The sequence below is a fragment of the Schistocerca americana genome, chromosome 9 (assembly GCF_021461395.2).
Source record: "Schistocerca americana isolate TAMUIC-IGC-003095 chromosome 9, iqSchAmer2.1, whole genome shotgun sequence".
NCBI lineage: Eukaryota > Metazoa > Arthropoda > Insecta > Orthoptera > Acrididae > Schistocerca > Schistocerca americana.
This window is the reverse complement of record NC_060127.1, coordinates 118227025-118245250: the sequence shown is the minus strand read 5'-3', so window position 1 is coordinate 118245250 and position 18226 is coordinate 118227025. Positions and strand designations below refer to the sequence as shown.

Genomic DNA, 18226 nt, shown 5'->3' with positions numbered 1-18226 from the left:
ATAATTGCAGGTTCAAGGTCAAGAATCCCAACAATGGGTCTGATTAGCCCCTCTAGGGCCAGGGAGCAGAACTTTACCTATTTTTGAGAGCCATAGAAATGTTGAAATAGTTGACCTGTAGATGGTAAATATACATAGGACAGAAGCAATATTGTGGGGTGTAGGGAATAGGAAACAGTTTCTGGTTTGAGAACTATTGGATGTGCAAGCTTTATCAGATGGTAGAGGATGCAAAGATGTACCTGAAAGATAGTGCTATGAAACTGCTGTGACAAAAATGAGACACACAGTTTTATGACAGAGTTTGCTTAGTTAAAGGCGAGGAAAAATTTGAGCTGTAAAATTAAAGACTGGGCAATGTATTTAAGATGGGGTCACATATTAGATAGTTAGAGCAGGACTTGGATGTGTGTGTGATCAGGTCTCTGTCCATGACTTTATTTCCAAAATAAATTGGCCCCTTAGCCATGCCCTTTCATTATTGTCATCACCGATATTCTGCCATTGCAGCCTGCCCCCCTCTCTCTCTCTCTCTCTCTCTCTCTCTCTCTCTCTCTCTCGCCCCCCCCCCCCTCCCTCCCTCCCCCCTCTCCCTCTCCCTCTCCCTCTCTGCCACCCCCACCCCCCCCTCCGTGTGTGTGTGTGTGTGTGTGTGTGTGTGTGTGTGTGTGTGTGGAGGGGGGGCGGGGGAGCTTACCTGAATTTCACTAACAGTATTTGATCTGATTCATCAGCCACATGGTTTAGTTTGTCTAGTGTTTTCCAGCTGTGATTTTAATATGTTAATAAAACCAACAGAAAGCAACCAAAATTTAGTCAGTGAATAGTGTTAATCACAGATTTTAAAGTTTTCTTTTATGTGGTGAGGCTAAAAAGTAAAATTCATGGAGAAATGGTTTGTTCAGGTTACTCATACATGATTCTTCTTTTCATAAGGCAGTTCAAACAAGCATTCATTTTTAAATTTAGATTAAGCTGTAGTAGGCCCTAAATTCTCACAAGGATACCCAGATAACAATCTTGACTTTAGCTGAAGTCTTTTTACTGCAATTTTGGATATATTTCCAGTTCCTGAAAACTATGTGAATGCACAGAATAGATTCCTTTGATGTTAGCAAATGTACTCGCCAAAGTGAACTCGCCAACTACAGTCATCCCTCTTTATACCTTGGAGATACAAGTTATGAACCATTTTTCTTTTCCAGCATACAATTGACGAGGTTGAAAATCTAATAAAGAAGCATGAAGCCTTCGAAAAATCTGCAGCAGCCCAAGAAGAACGCTTCAGTGCGCTTGAAAGGCTTACGACGGTAAGTGCGGATGCCATCTGCGGTGTTAAAATTACATTAAAGAAACAAATTCTACTGTTGATAAAGAGGAGGAGGAAAATCTTGAAATCTCACTCATTGAGTAACTCTGGTAAAGCTAAAATGCAGGATTGCGGCATTTTGTCTGGGAATCTACTGCAGTGCCGTCAATAATATCCCACAAGAAGAAGTTAAAGGTAAACTTTTGAAATTGTTTGGGTAATTGCCTGTTGTGCATGAACTAATTCATTGTTATTTCAAGTTGCGGTTGTGGGTGTAGCATGTAATCTCGTTGTCTTAAGTAATTTATGTATCTGCTTGACACAGTTACATTTCTTAATTTTTTAAATTATTGGGCATGGTAATTGATGGATTTGAGAGCATGAATGTGGTGAATTGTGGCTAACAATATAGTGTGTCACTGTTGGTAATACTTTCTACTACACCAAATAATTTTTATTATTTTTCTCGTAAGATGATGATACACTTCTCCCTTCCAATACCATGTTCCTGCGTTGTAGGTGATTTGATGACGACATGCATACAGCAAAGTTTAGAAATAAGATTGGGCTAACACCTCAGATTTGCAGTCTATCGAACACTGATGTTGGGTTGAGCCTCTTGTATTTATTTCCTGATTCCGTCCGTATTATATTTCCTGTTTGATATCTTTACCATTCCATTTACTCTCATGGATTCTGTTGCTTTTGCCTATCATCTTATCTACAGTACCAGAGGCTTTTTTTCCCGTGCGCACATGCATTCTCTCACACGCACACAGTTTATTCATCCCACAAACTCGTACGTGCTACTGGTCCTTAGTAATATTCCGTGGATGTACATAAGACACTGTCACTGCTGAGTGCATGAACAAGAATTTCATCATCAGTAGAATTTTATCATCAGAACACCACCTTCTGGGGTCTAAAAGACCATTGTGGTGCACAGCAATCTGCATGCAGATCAACTACTTCAACATGTAAGAAGCCTGAAATGATTAATGGCAGGAGCAATCTTCTCAGAAGCATCACAATTTGATCAAAACTCTCTGGGAGCGATCAGCAGGCTTGCATCTAGCACGATGGTGCATACTGGATCAGATAAGAACTGACCAGGGCAGATGTGGAGCATTGCTGCACTAATGGGGGCTGGAAGTCGTCCTTCCGAATGTGAATGCGAGCAGAAAACAGTACATCACATAACATTTAATAGTTCTCTCAGAGTATTCAAAGAGACAATGGAAGACCACAATTTGTATCCAGCAGCTTCTGACTGGATTTTGAGCATAGACATAGAGCTACAAACTCGTTAAAAGCTGGAGAGGATGTGTATGTGTATAGAAATGTATATATTTCTTGTAAATAGGTGTCTAGCATTTTTTCTGTCATCATATGATAAATAAAATTAATAAATTAACCTTAAAGATAAAATGTCAACACATACCTATGCAGTGCATCCACTCCACATTCACATGCTTATACTGATAAATACTGAGGGGACTCGTCAACTTTAATGTGCAGGAGATACGGAACAGCTAGCGAGGTTTTCTGTTGCAACTCTGGAGTAGAGTCCAATAATAACCAGTGCTTGTCCTAAGATGACACTATATTAGACCGACTGGGGTCCAAAGCTGGCAAATCGGGAGCCTGTTTACAGTTACTCCACAGATTACAGTGTCAGTATGTTTCTCAAAAGTAAAATTTTATTGAGAGGACCGTAAAGTTATGTGACGACAGAACAATGGCCAGCATTTACTTTCCACAGATGGAATTCCAAGTACTTGCTGAAAGAAGTCCTTAAAAGCATAGTTATGAAAAAAGTTTGGAACTTGCATGTTTCTCCTCAGGGAAGAAAGAGCAATTGTTTGAGTAGGAGAGTCCCTCTCATTGTAAATGTGAGACACACAAACATGTGAAAGTTCTACGCACATTATGAAGCTGACAGCAGAATGTGATTTAGATGTTCCAGCTTGTGTGCCACTGAATATGGACCATACTTTGATACCAAGTTGTTAAATGAAGTGTGGTCGTTAACACAGCTTGAGCTGTAATAACAAGACGTCTTTCATATCTTAGGCAGGGTGTCCCAGGAGAAATTGTCAATATTCATGTCAAGAACAATCATTCAAAACAAACGGAAGTCTGTTAAACATTGCTTCTATAATGCATACCTCAAGAGCTATGAGCTCTTTTTCATCTTTGATCCTGTGAAAGAAATCTCTTCTACTGCAAGCCCTTTGCTCTCCATAGTTTGGAAGGAGGTAGTAAGGACCAAAACAAGACAATTTTGTCTTCTTCATGTGGGCTATAATATGCATACTTCAATAGAAGAGATGCTTCACAGTAGCTAAAATGAATAGGCTCATAGCCTGTAATGTATGCATTTTAGAACCTATCTTTATTAGACATTTTTGCTTTGCGTTTTTCTTGTCATGTCCCTGAATATTGACCATTCCTCCTGGGACACCCTGGGATACATTTTCTGTTGGTTCCTTAAATCACGTCAAATGAGGTGAGCCTTATGTTGGCTCTTTAATCATGTATTACTTCCTTAATGACACACCTGATGCATTCCTTTCATCCCTTGCAACTGAGCCTGTTTTTAACTTTCTCCTTTTAAAGACGCAAAAATAACAGAATAGGTTTTTAAATAATTGGTGCAACAGTCGACTAATCTCAATGAAAGGTCACAATAGACTTAACCTGGGCTATTTTTGTTGTAGAATGGTCTTTGTTAGTTTTTATTTAACAAAATGGTGCATTGTAGTTGTTAATGCTTCTTTTAGTAGTGTAATTTGTGCATGTAATTCTAACTGTTGTTGACTTGTAGAACAGGTTGCACTGTGATGTAGTGATTACTTTGTCTGTAGTTTGTGGCATGTTAAGGGAAAAAAGGTTCGATCTTTTTAGTAGAATAAAGACCAGTATGGAGCACATAGTGTTCAGTTTCCAAGACTGGTGCCAAAATTTCAATTTGTTGCCATCACTACTTCTTCGGGGAAAAATTAAGCTGTCCTTGATTTCCTTAGAGAAAGATACAGGCTTGTAATGTATCCTGTATTGTATTCAATGTGTACATTAAGCAGGCAGTAAAGGACACTGAGGATAAATTTAGAGAGGAAAATAAAATTCAGGAAGAAAAACTTTGATGTTTTCCTATGGAATTGTAATTTTGTCAGAGACAGCAAATAACTTGAAAACAGCTCATAAGATGAATTTTAGCAAAACTAAAACAATGCTAATAGAATACAGTCTAATTAAACCAAGTGATGCTGAACAAATCAGTTTAGGAAAATGCATACTAGAAGTAGTAGGTGAGTTTTGCTGTTTGGGCAGCAAAGTAACTTACAATGGCTGAAGCAGACAGGATATAAAATGCAGTCGGGCTGTAGCACGAAAAGCGTTTCCAGAAAGAGGAATTTGTTAATACCTAGTATAAACTTAAATACTAGAAAGTCTCTTTCTGAAGGTATTTGTCTGTAGTGTAGCCTTGTACGGAAGTGAAACATGGACAATAGGCAATTCAGATAATAAAAAATAAAAAAATAATAAAAAAAATGGAAACTTTTGAAATATTACGCCAAGGAAGAATGCTGAAGATTAGGTGGGTAGGCCAAGTAAAGAATGAGGATGTACTGAAATGAAGGATACATTCCAAGCCATCAAGGAATTGTCTGTTTGGTAGTTGGGAGGGGGGGGGGGGGGGATATTGTAGAGATAGACCAAGGCATTAACGCAATAAGCAGGTTGCCGATGGAAAGGCTTGCCTAGGATAGAGTATCTGGAAGACCTGCATCACACTAGTGTTCAGTCTAAAGACACCACAACAACAGTGTTCTAGCAGAAGTTTTGTGCACTGAAAGAATAGAATGATTCTGGAATGCCGTTTTCGGAATAAGAATAATGGAACAAGAACGCAGTCTGAGTGGGTGAAGGGTTGGATTGGGTGGAAAGAGTGAGAGGGCAAAGGATGCAGAGTAGGATGTTTCCACTAAAGTGTGCTTTCCTCCCTCTAGTGATGTTTCACAAAGTAACCACATTGAAGTTAACAGAAAAATATCAGTTAACTGTATTGTGTAAGGGTGTGGGGAGGGGGGGTGGAGGTTTTGACTTGGTTGGGTTCTAGACTAAGATACGGGTTGTCTAAAATGAAATAGCTTGCACATTTACTCGATGCTCCGCGTTTCTACCACCTAGGAAGTTGAGATTACGTTTGTTTTCATATGGATTTCTGGAGTACTGCAATAAGAGAAATGAAATTTTTCCAAAGGGGAAAAAGACTACTACAGCGGTATGATTACTTAATGGAAAAATAAAACCTACCATGTTGTGAAATGACTTTTACAGTCTGTGTAGCAGAAGTTCCGTCCGATTTTTCCTCAACATGCCACTGTTGATTATGTTGCTCTCTTGTCCATGTGATTAATTCTGTAGTGTAGTGTATTGTAGTGTAGTGTAGCATGTTGTGATGGTTGCTTGCTTGTCTGTGCCGTCACTTGTCTCCTAACATCCTGTAAAGCTATGTGGTAGGAACAAAGTGGAATTTGTTTCATATAAGACTTTCTTTTCTTTTTTATATTAAAATAGAAAAGAAAACTAAGTGTCAGAGAGTACCTGAAACATTGGTCTAATGCTGGCCATTATCCTCATACATTAACATTGTTTCTTGCTCATAAGAAACTGCTCACGGTCTACACATCCCAACAGTGCTGCAGTTTTTCCTGGTGTTAATATGATATACAGTTTCACATTAACTCGGTAACAAATACTTCATAATTGGTTACCCAGTTTGTCAGCTTTCCAAAGATTATATTCTTTCCATGTTGGCTGTGGAGTCATTCCTGCTTTCATGTAGGAATATTTACTTAAGCTTTACAGTCGCTGTTAATAGTTGCTGTCAGTTTCCTATTTTGCCAGCGGAAAGGGAAGAGTGGGAAAAAAATTATTTTCACGTTAACACTCGATAATGACCGAGAAGGCTGAAATCGGTTGTGCTCTGATAAAATGAGTTTTATGTTTACTTATTTTGGTACTCTATCAGAATGTCTTTCGTGAGAGAAAAACAGTGCTACAGATTCCACTTTGTCACGTTGTGCATGTGTTCATTTCACTCTCTGCACGTGTTCTTGTGGTTGTCGGTGTAGCTGGAGAGCAGAGACGACGTGGATGCCTGTGCCGTCCTGCAGTTGCCGCCCGTGCCTTCCCTACCATCCCTCAAATTCCTTGACGATATCCCTCTCCCGCCTCACACCTCATGTTCTTGTGAACAACCATGTGTCTTAGAAAAGAAAAAGTGTTTTGAGACGAAAATTTCCTGGAAAGATCTCTCCCTGTACTGTGGAGGTTATCCCCCACTGAACCGCAGGCACAAGATGAGAAGTTCGGTCAGGAAATACTTAAATGCAGTGAAGAATAGGGACTCCCCGAGAAAAGCAGTTCGTCGACTGAATGAAATTGAGCCTCTGGCACCGTACACCACGGAGCCTCCCGGCGCACCGCCATTGCCGTATTCGACTCAGTCACCTCTATCTCCCACATCCCCTAGGCCACGGTCCTTCCTGTGGGATGCGGGTTGGCATTCCCCTGGGTCAGGAGAAACCTTGCCTCCACCATTCGAGCCAGAGTCTCCCACCGTCCCCTATCCGTCCCTTGATTCCTACCATGGCCGGCAGCAGCAGACTGTGTTTTGCTTCCCGGAGATGACGTCGGTCTCGTCAATATCCGACCTGGACGAGTGCATGGTAAGTACTGTGACGTCACAGCATAACAGTTAATTTGACGCACTTAATAATTTTGTTTATTTCACATTTTTGTGAGAATGTTGTAGTGAAGAAAGTGACTGCCGAGGTAAGTCCCAATGTTTCAGATTACTGTTTCCATTGTTTTTGTGAAAACTGTGGTCATTGAGAAAGCTTAAGTGTCATATGCTAAATAATATAGTGGATTACCTGAACAGTGAAATTACTTATGTGTTTTCATTCACTCTAAGTGACTATCCCAAGAACTGTCAGAACTATTTGTTGTTTGAATAATGAAGTCTAGTTCACAATTTCATTTGTTTTCAGTGAACCAGTACAGGCCTGCTTCAGCTCTAAAAACTTATTGCAGCAGATGGGCTTTACTGGTTTAAACTGGTCATTGCAAACAAATGAAATTGTGACCTAGACTGTATTTTTCATATATGTATAAACAAAGATGATATAACTTACCAAACGAAAGCGTTGGTATGTTGATAGACACACAAACACACGCACAAAATTCAAGCTTTCGCAACCAATGGTTGCTTCATCAGGAAAGAGGGAAAGATGAAAGGATGTGGGTTTTAAGGGAGAGGGTAAGGAGTCATTCCAATCCCGGGAGCGGAAAGACTTACCTTAGGGGGGAAAAAGGACAGGTATACACACACACTCTCTCTCTCTCTCTCTCTCTCTCTCTCTCTCTCTCTCTCTCTCTCCCCCTCTCTCTCTCTCCCTCTATCTCTCCCTCTCTCTCTCTCTCTCTCTCGCTTGCACACGCACACGCACACGCACACACACACACACACACACACGCACACACACACCTTGGTTATGGTTTGGAAGTGGGTTACGTAAAGTGGGTTACGTATTATTGAGTATATATAGGCGGGATGAAATTGTATGGTAGAGTACGGTAAAAAGGAGAAGGTGAATACAAAGTGAAACTACTTGCAAAAACAGAAAGAGAAAATAAGATGACAGGAAAGATTTCAAAATGCAACAGTGACAATAACAAATGTAATTGTTGGGTTCAAATTAATGATATGAATATAATAGAGGGAAACATTCCACATGGTAAAAATATATCTAAAAAGAAAGATGATGTGGCTTACCAAACGAAAGCGCCGGCAGGTCGATACACACAAACATCCACACACAATTCAAGCTTTCGCAAACAACCAAGAAGCAACCATTGGTTGTGAAAGCTTGAATTTTGTGTGTATGTTTGTGTTTGTTTGTGCATCTATCGACCTGCCAGCGCTTTCGTTTGGTAAGTCACATCATCTTTGTTTATAGTTGATGTGACTTACCAAACGAAATCGTTGGTATGTTGATACACACACACACACACACACACACACACACACACACACACACACACAAAATTCAAGCTTTTGCAACCTACGGTTGCTTCATCAGGAAAGAGGGAAGGAGAGGGAAAGACGAAAGGATGTGGGTTTTAAGGGAGAGGGCAAGGAGTCATTCCAATCCCGGGAGCGGAAAGACTTACCTTAGGGGGGGGGAAAAGGACAGGTATACGCTCGCTCGCTCGCGCGCGCACCCGCGCACGCGCACACACACACACACGCACACACGCACACACACACGCACACACACACACCCACGCACGCACGCGCACGCACGCACGCACGCACACACACACACACCCATCCGCTTCTATTTTTCCCACGTGGAATGTTTCCCTCTATATATATCTATCACTGTGGTGTCTATACGACAGCATAGTACTCTCTTTCACAGCATTATTTATGATGTAAAAACAGTTCAGATTGTAATTTACATGAGTTCTGGTTTCAATTTATTGTTTCACTTAATCAGTCATTTTTGGCCCTTTAAATTTTTATTTTCGGCTTCATACAGTTACTTTTTATTCCATTTTTCTAATTGGGGTATCCGCATTAATGACATGTATGACCACAACCTATTATAATGGAATTAAGCTCTGTGCCCATGTTTGCGGGAAAATGATGGTAAATTAAGAGCCCACTTTCTTACAAAATAAAATTTTGTTGTATTCCTCATCATGGTTCACCACAACTTTGGCAGAATCTATGGGTTTTCCTTCTATTCCTTTTATTTCTTCTTTTGTTACGTGATGTGTGCCTTGTGGCTGTCAAATGTCCGAGAAGGAAAGGAATACTTAAGCTCTTATTTTTAAAACAAACTGTACATAATGCAAGAATCTCTAATTATGTAAAAATGACAAAATTAGCTTCCAATACGTCCTGGCAGAGAGCTGCCAACCAGTATAAATGTTGTTGATGGTGTAGAAGACGACTTGATCAAAGCAGATGTTGTCACAGATTGATCAGCTATGTCTTTACCATGGTGTTCATCCTCCCTCTGAGGGTATCACTTGCCAGAAATTGGAAGAAGTGAGGTAGACACTGTTGGAACACACTGCTTACATGCCAGAACTGTCAATGTGTGATTTGAGACTGGTGCTGGTGCGAAAGATGTCACGCACAATAGGCTGGTGCCGTGACTCGCACTTTTGACAATGAGGTCATAAAGTTGGTGCCAATATGATGTGCTAAGTGCGTGTCTAAAGCAACAGATTATGCACAAAAGTGGTGTACACTTGACTCAGTGGAAAAGCAGGTTGATTAGTCCTTAGGTGTTTAGACTTGGTCTGAGTTTGCTATTTCAGACCGAGAAATACTGTATGGTAGGAAAGCTTGTGAACTTGCGTAATGTGCTTTACTTAGTGCACACAAAATATTGAGCATAAATGTATGAAGACAAAATTATAGATTATATCCTGTGAAGCATGTGGCAAAGTTCATGTAGTGCTGTGTTATCAACATAACTGCAATACATTAATTACATTTGCCAAAGTGATTTCTGCACTAGTATCGTACCCATAGTTGCATATAACTCTCTAGATGACCAAGCCTACACTGCTACAACAAATCACTACAAACTGTGTACAGTTTGACCACGAGTCACTTTGTGATTTGAAACAGTTATAGTTGTATAAAAATTGTACATTTACAAATAGGCAACTGGTTGCAGCTATTTCTGAAAATTTGAAAACCAAAATTGCACTTCGAGTCTGACTGCATTTTCATCAGTCCTTAGAACTGATGGTAGAGGCCCTGTGTAACATAAGAATACTGAAAATTTTAGCTGGCTAGGAGGTGTGCTTGGATAGTCCAGTTGTGAGGTGCTGCTCCTAAAAAGTAAGAAATCAAAATTTGAATCCCAGTTCTGGCATAAATTTTGAATTATGTGATCAGATGGCAGTCTGTGATTACAAAATATGGCATACTGCTTTGCTGCATGACACAGTAGTTTTTCCAAGGTTTTGTTCACCACAAAGGACTTTTTTAACTAATACATGTGCCTTCTCTTTTAGTTTGAATTGAAAGAACTAAAACGCCGCCAAGAAGAGGAAGAGCGCAAACGTCAAGAGGAACTGGCTGCCAAGCAGACACCTCCACCTAGCTCTCCTGATGAACAACCATCTGAAAAGTGAGTATTGAGTGCAGTTCTCTCTCTCTCTCTCTCTCTCTCTCTCTCTCTCTCTCTCTCTCTCATATGACTGCCATACATTTACATTACTGAGGTAAACACTGTTTCGATAAATTCCCTTGTTTTAGGGTGGATGGAGAAATGTCACCAGAGGCTGAGCAAGTGCAAGTGAATGGTGAGGATACAGAGGCCAGAGAAGGTAACTAACTGTGCAGATTACTCTCTCTACTGCACAAGGTGGTTAATGCAGTTACAGCTATAGTAGTCTAGGAAAAATAGAAAAAAACTGTTCCCAGAAGGCCGAGAGTCTTGTAATGTAGTTTAGCCCCATTTCCCATCTGAAACTTATAGATCACTGTATCAGTTATATTTTGATAATGTCGAGGTAACACTTGTATACTGAGAGGGGGGAATCAAGAAATATTTCACTGTATTTGACAACGAGAAAAATGGTGGTGGAACTTCAGACTACTGCTGTAATATCAACAAATGAATGCCTCTTGGGAATAGTTTTAGATTAAATGTTGTTAGCAGCAGCATCTCAGATATGTTGGCTAACAAATAATGTAAGACTACACAGATGTGGGTGCAACCTGAAACAGCATCAAAACAACTGAAATTACAGTGTCAAATTTACTTATTTAAGAAATATTGTTGAAGATATCTTGGCAAAAATGTATTAAGAATGAATTTTTTACTCTGCAGGGGTGTGTACACTGAAATGAAACTTCCTGGCAGGTTAAACCTGTGTGCCAGTCTGAAAATGGAACTTGGGATCTTTGCCTTTTGCGGGCAACTGCTGCATCGACTGTGCTATCCGAACACAATTGAAATGAGCAGCTGCCTATAAAAGGCAAAAGTCCCAAGTTGGAGTCTCGGTCTGGCACATAGCTTTAATGTGCCAGGAAGTTTCATATCAGTGCACACTCCACTGCAGAGTGAAAAATTCATCCTGGAAACATCCCCCAGGCTGTGGCTTAGCCATGTTTTTGCAACATCGTTCCTTCCAGGAGTGCTAGTCCTGCTTGTTTTGCAGTAGAACTTCTGTGAAGGTAGGAGACGAGGTACTGGTAAAGTACAGCTGTGAGGATGGGTCACGAGTTGTGCTTCGGCAGCTCAGTTAGTAGAGCACTTGCCACAAAAGCCGTAGGTCCCAAGTTAGAATCTCTGTCTGGCTCACAGTTTTAATCTGCCAGGAAGTTTCAAAAATGCGTTATTTAAACTTGGTAGTATCAGTGTAGGGAAAATGTGGCATACAGCAGTACGCGGATGGTAGTATTGTACAACGAAAACTTAATCTGAAAATGTTACTGTTCTTTTACGAGTCAGTTTGTGCTTTTATCTGGTAAGGTGTTCAGTCTGTTTTGATGGTGTCTGTCTGGAGATGGAAGTTCATACCGCAGAAACATGTCAATTTCAAAGTGATCAAGTTTTAGGTTGATTAACATTGTAAGTATGGACCTATGAAAAGGATGTACTAACTTTTGCCTCTGTTACTGTTTAATTGTGCTGCAGAATGACATGTCACCTTAGGATATTTTGCTATGTGATTATTCTCTGCAGTTTCTTAGGACAGAAAAAGAAAATAAAGCCAAAGGATGCGACAACAGGCTATACGGATAACTTAAACTTTTCCTAGAAATGTTATACACACAGTTAATTGCGTATTGCAATGTACATGTGAATTTCAGTTGATTTGTTGTTCTAAGGAAGGAACCTTAATGTTTTGTATAGTGAATTATTGTTTGAAAGTATTTCATATTTTATTTATTTTTTGTTGAAGATTTCTTGCACCAATTATTAGTGATTTTTGTTTTGCTTCTATATGGGTGAAGTGTTTGCTTTTTGTTGCATTTCTGCCAGATTTGTTGCACTTCTTTATTACCATCATGTATCTCCTGGTTTATTAATTATTATTATTATTATTATTATTATTATTATTATTATTATTTTGTATGCTATTTATGTAGCATCCCCTTTTAGTCAACCAACTTGAATTTTCCTAAATTCATATGATTCTATCTTATTCCACTTATCTTCCTATAACAGTTTATCTACTTGATGGAAAGTGACTCATAGCCGTTGGTGTATCATGTGTTGTGAATACAGAAACAAATGAAATTAGGTTTCAAATTGAAGTGACAGGTAATTAGTCAAGAAGACTACTGTGATGAGGAAAGTGTAGCACACAGTTCATTAGACATAATTTACACTTTCCTGATTTTTTTTTTTTTTTTTTTTTTTTTTTTTTTTTTTTTTTTTTTTTTTTTTTTTTTTTTTTCATCCCAAAATTTATCAGTGTTCTTCATGAGTGCGAGTTTTAAATTGAGTGTTGTCTCATAAGTAAGGTGCACATGAAATAAAGTGAGCAAAAAAGGAACATAATGAGGAAATGAATGTTGTTCCAAATAGATCCTTGCATATTAAAATATGTTGTTTATCCTGACATTTTTCAGTGTTATCTCAGTGTCAGCTTAAGCCTTATTTTGAGGAAATACCGTATACAGGGCTATTACAAATGATTGAAGCGATTTCATAAATTCACTGTAGCTCCATTCATTGACATATGGTCACGACACACTACAGATACGTAGAAAAACTCATAAAGTTTTGTTTGGCTGAAGCCGCACTTCAGGTTTCTGCCGCCAGAGCGCTCGAGAGCCAAAATGGCGACAGGAGCCGAGAAAGCGCATGTCGTGCTTGAAATGCACTCACATCAGTCAGTCATAACAGTGCAACGACACTTCAGGACGAAGTTCAACAAAGATCCACCAACTGCTAACTCCATTCGGCGATGGTATGCGCAGTTTAAAGCTTCTGGATGCCTCTGTAAGGGGAAATCAATGGGTCGGCCTGCAGTGAGCGAAGAAACGGTTGAACGCGTGCGGGCAAGTTTCACGCGTAGCCCGCGGAAGTCGACGAATGAAGCAAGCAGGGAGCTAAACCTACCACAGCCGACGGTTTGGAAAATCTTACGGAAAAGGCTAAAGCAGAAGCCTTACCGTTTACAATTGCTACAAGCTCTGACACCCGATGACAAAGTCAAACGCTTTGAATTTTCGGCGCGGTTGCAACAGCTCATGGGAGAGGATGCGTTCAGTGCGAAACTTGTTTTCAATGATGAAGCAACATTTTTTCTTAATGGTGAAGTGAACAGACACAATGTGCGAATCTGGGCGGTAGAGAATCCTCACGCATTTGTGCAGCAAATTTGCAATTCACCAAAAGTTAACGTGTTTTGTGCAATCTCATGGTTTACAGTTTACGGCCCCTTTTTCTTCTGCGAAAAAAACGTTACAGGACACGTGTATCTGGACATGCTGGAAAACTGGCGCATGCCACAACTGGAGACCGACAGCGCCGACTTCATCTTTCAACAGGATGGTGCTCCACCGCACTTCCATCATGATGTTCGGCATTTCTTAAACAGGAGATTGGAAAACCGATGGATCGGTCGTGGTGGAGATCATGATCAGCAATTCATGTCATGGTCTCCACACTCTCCCGACTTAACCCCATGCGATTTCTTTCTGTGGGGTTATGTGAAAGATTCAGTGTTTAAACCTCCTCTACCAAGAAACGTGCCAGAATTGCGAGCTCGCATCAACAATGCTTTTGAACTCGTTGATGGGGACATGCTGTGCCGAGTGTGGGAGGAACTTGATTATCGGCTTGATGTCTGCCGAATCACTAAAGGGGCACATATCGAACATTTGTGAATGCCTAAAAAAACTTTTTGAGTTTTTGTATGTGTGTGTGTGCAAAGCATTGTGAAAATATCTCAAATAATAAAGTTATTGTAGAGCTGTGAAATCGCTTCAATCATTTGTAATAACCCTGTATATGCGGTTAATACATGGCATCAAATAATCCACAGACCCTAATTTTAAGGGAGGGAGGGAAAGAAAGAAAGAAGTATTGGCTTTAATTCGTGTTTTATTTACAAAAAAAATTCTAACATACAGATTCTATTCATAATCACTTCCATTGTCATCACTAGCAGAATTGTTGTCGCCATTTTCCCATAGTGTCTCATCCTCTGTTCTGTTCAGTGAATTTGTGATACATTTTTTTAAGAATTTTTCTGCCAGTGTTAGGAGAATGGAGTCCAATGCATATTTCACCCACTCACAAATCTGGGACAGAACCGGTTCCTTGATTTTTCAACTCTTCGTGAACTTAGGGCTTTCATTGGCTATCCATTGCATATTTCACTGTTTAAGTGCAGCTTTGAATGACCAATTTATACACACATTGAGTGGTTATAGGACAGAGGGTATGTCTCCGTGGATAATGACCAAGTCAGTTTTTGCTTTATGTAACTTGTCTTGCACTTTCTCAGTTGTATATACACGTGGAAGCTGTTCAGGACCAATGTGTCATGTAAATTCAGTAACACACCAGGGCGAAATTGCCAAACATGTCATGTAGCTAACCGTATTGCCATTGTCCATTCACCCTTTCAGGTTCACTTTTACCTATATGCCTTTCACTGATATTTTTGGAATAGCTCTCCTTTTAAATGCTACTTAAGGTGGTAGCTTTCACCCATTATCAGTTGCACAAATCATCACTGTGCGCCTTTGCTTCTCATTGCCATCAGTTCATTTTGTGGCACCAGATTCCCCTTTCTTGTTCACGGTGTTGTGAAGCGGTATGTCAAAATAGACCGGAATTTGATCTGCGACACCAATTTGCGGTAATACATAGGAATGTTTGGGGCATAAGTATATCGTGTGGTGATGAAAATTCACTACTTTTTCCTCGTAATCACCTGGAAGCCATTGGATGATTGTAGTTTTCATCTGTAAGTCTAATCCATTTCGACTGAAAAATCTTCGTAGCCAGCCCCGGTTAGCTGTGAAACAAGTGATGCCTAGTTCTTTGAGTTTGGACATTTCACTAGTCACTGCACATCTGTATTGTTACTTCTCATCTACATAACTGCAGAGCCTTTTTCTGATGTGAAAATGCTTCACTTTTTTGCTACAAAATGAAAGTTTTCCTTTAGCTGTGTGCGAGCGACAGTGAGAACTTGTAGCCATAATTAACAAGTTGACATGTGATTAGCACTTTACTTCTAACGTGCTACTGATGTGTCACAGACTGAGGTTGCAACATTGTTATAGTATTACAGGATTTATAGTATACAGATGTATAGTATTACAGGAGCAGCACTAACCTTATTAAAATTAATTTACACATCACAGTTATTCGCCCTTAAGTTCTCAAAAAAAAAACTACTCATGAATTATTTGCTTGTACATGGTACTGGTTTCCACAAACTCATTGTGCAGAAATCGATGTCCAAATTTTTAAGCCCTCTCCCCACTTGTCTTATATCTTCAGATCAAAATAATTTTCACTGTGCACTTGAGACCACTTGTGGCTGCCGTTAAAGAAGAGATTTATTTAGGGTACTGGAGCTTATCTATCCTAGCTCTTTACAACTCTCAATATCAGTAAGGTATTGAGCAGAATGCTCTCCTTTTCCGCACCCCCTCCAATAAATATGTGGTGAGTAACTTATTACCATATGCAGGATTAATGTGTGACAATCCACATTACATGTTACATGTCTGAAAACAGTTGAAAGCTATTGTTGACAGCTTCTACACAAGTAGTTACCATCCTGGGTGTTTCTGTACTGTGTATTCTTGGGTGATTGCATGTTTCAGGTCTGAACTATGTCTGACCATAACTTTAGTCGGTCTTGAATCCATATGTTGGTGTGAAATCACAGATTTTTTTTCAGTAGTTTCCTCTTAGTATTCTTTGGCATAGTATCTTATCTGTATTTAACTTGGAACTACAGTATTGTTCCACCAGGTTGCATATTCTCGGTGGCATAGAATGTTTATGAAGATGTGTAGTACTGTGGCTGTTGCTAGCATAATGAACTTAAGAATACATCGATCAACACTTAGAAGATGAATGAATCTCAAACTTTGAGCTGGTAGTGTGGTAAAGGAAGAGGAGAGTGAGATTGGATGTATGTAAATTTTTCTAAGGGGTATAGACTGCAATTTGTGTTCAAGCAGGGTAGGATGAAACAGAAATTGACAATTGATTGCAACAAACAATACCACAAAAAGTTGTGTTCAGGTTTCTCATGTCTTGTTGACTGCAGAATACGGTTCATACCAGCTTTGCTGTATCTGTTTATCTGGGCCAGGATTGTGGTATGTCTTTACATGTAGCCATGTGTGCATGACAAATGCTGTCCTTCATGTATCTAATATCCCTCCTCCAGTGGAAAGAACCAAAGTACCTTAGAAATTCCTTAGCATGATGTACTGTCTTCAAATGGCATGTCACTGCTGCATATCTATCTAAGCTTTCCTTTTCTAACTGTACAACTTCAGTACATCCTTGTTTATGAGAAGGGTCCCTGCACAACACAGTCTAAGAGATTCTTTAAATTATGTATGTAAATTATTATGTTTGTAACAGTTCTTCTGTGTCCACATTGTTAGATATTTCCACTGTAGTTCTCTCATTGTGAATGACAATGGTAAACAGGGGCTACATTTTATATTTTGTTATAGACATTGGTATTATTTTGTGTGTGTATGTCAACAAAGACACCTTACTTATGGGTCTACACTCACTTGCTTTTCAGTGCTTCTATTACCTTATGTGTTTGTGGTGCTATAAAAGCTTTGGTGAGAATTCTTGCGCAAAAATAGCTAGGGCAATAACCACATACAGTAATTTGGATATTTTTGGCAGTACTGTGCATTTAACTTGCTTTGTAGCTTGTGTTTAGTGAGTGTGAAGTATTGAAACTTAAGTAACGGTTCCTTTGCCCTCGTGCTTGTTAATCGTTGCCCTCAGAATTACATGCACACACTCATTCTCACACTCACAATCACATTGTGCACACCTGCAACTGTACATTCTGTCAATTAAAGTTCATATCTTCCTCTTCACAGCTAATACTGCTATTGATGATGCTGCTAATTCAATAATTGCTGCAAAAAGTTCTTGGCATAACAAAGACAGATTGTTAATTGGCAGTTATCTCAGTACCAGTTTCTGTCTTGGAGAGTACGACTGTATGTGTCACACATTACTTGCATGCAAACACATATATTCATTGTCAGTGAAAGATACCTTGGACTAAATCTGCTGTAGCCTTTGTTGACAGTAGCAAGGCAGAGACCCAGATCTCCAGACATTCTCACGTTTTTAACACTTCTTATGTTCAGTTCACAATGGTTTTGAGTGTAGAAATATGCTGTTCGGGAAATTGGTTTGAAACATTACCAAAGGGTTTTAGTTACTGGTTAAATCAGGAACTGAGCTGTTGTACCATGGATTTGTTATTGATAAGCAGTAATGTGCTTGACTGAATCTGAATCAGGGTGCAGGGTTTGTAACTCTGCATTAATTTTGCACTTCAGACAAGATAGATTGTTGTCAGATGGTGTAAGCAACTAAGTTTATAAGACACTTGGGTTTGTGAAGGAAATTCTTTAAATAATACGTAAAATGTGAAGGGTCACTCAAAATTCGGGGCCATCGGTATGATAATACTTATGCAAAGTTGTTCTCCTGCACACAGATATGTTATAACAGTTAACATTCGTGACTGAAAAAGGACGTCTGCAATTTTGACCTCTGCTTTTGAAGTGTGCAAGAAAACCAGTCAGGACGTATCATGATCGTACCAGGTCTCCACCAT

At 39.5% G+C, this 18226-nt stretch overlaps 1 protein-coding gene across 1 annotated transcript in view; it reads left to right on the top strand.

The window, feature by feature from the left end:
• Window positions 1-18226, top strand: part of LOC124550850 (spectrin beta chain-like) — a 497121-nt gene that overhangs the window by 430885 nt on the left and 48010 nt on the right. Inside the window, exons 35-37 of the mRNA XM_047125580.1 lie at window positions 1206-1310; window positions 10424-10539; window positions 10668-10738. Coding sequence (XP_046981536.1) covers window positions 1206-1310; window positions 10424-10539; window positions 10668-10738 — 292 coding nt within the window. The remainder of the gene's footprint in view (window positions 1-1205; window positions 1311-10423; window positions 10540-10667; window positions 10739-18226) is intronic.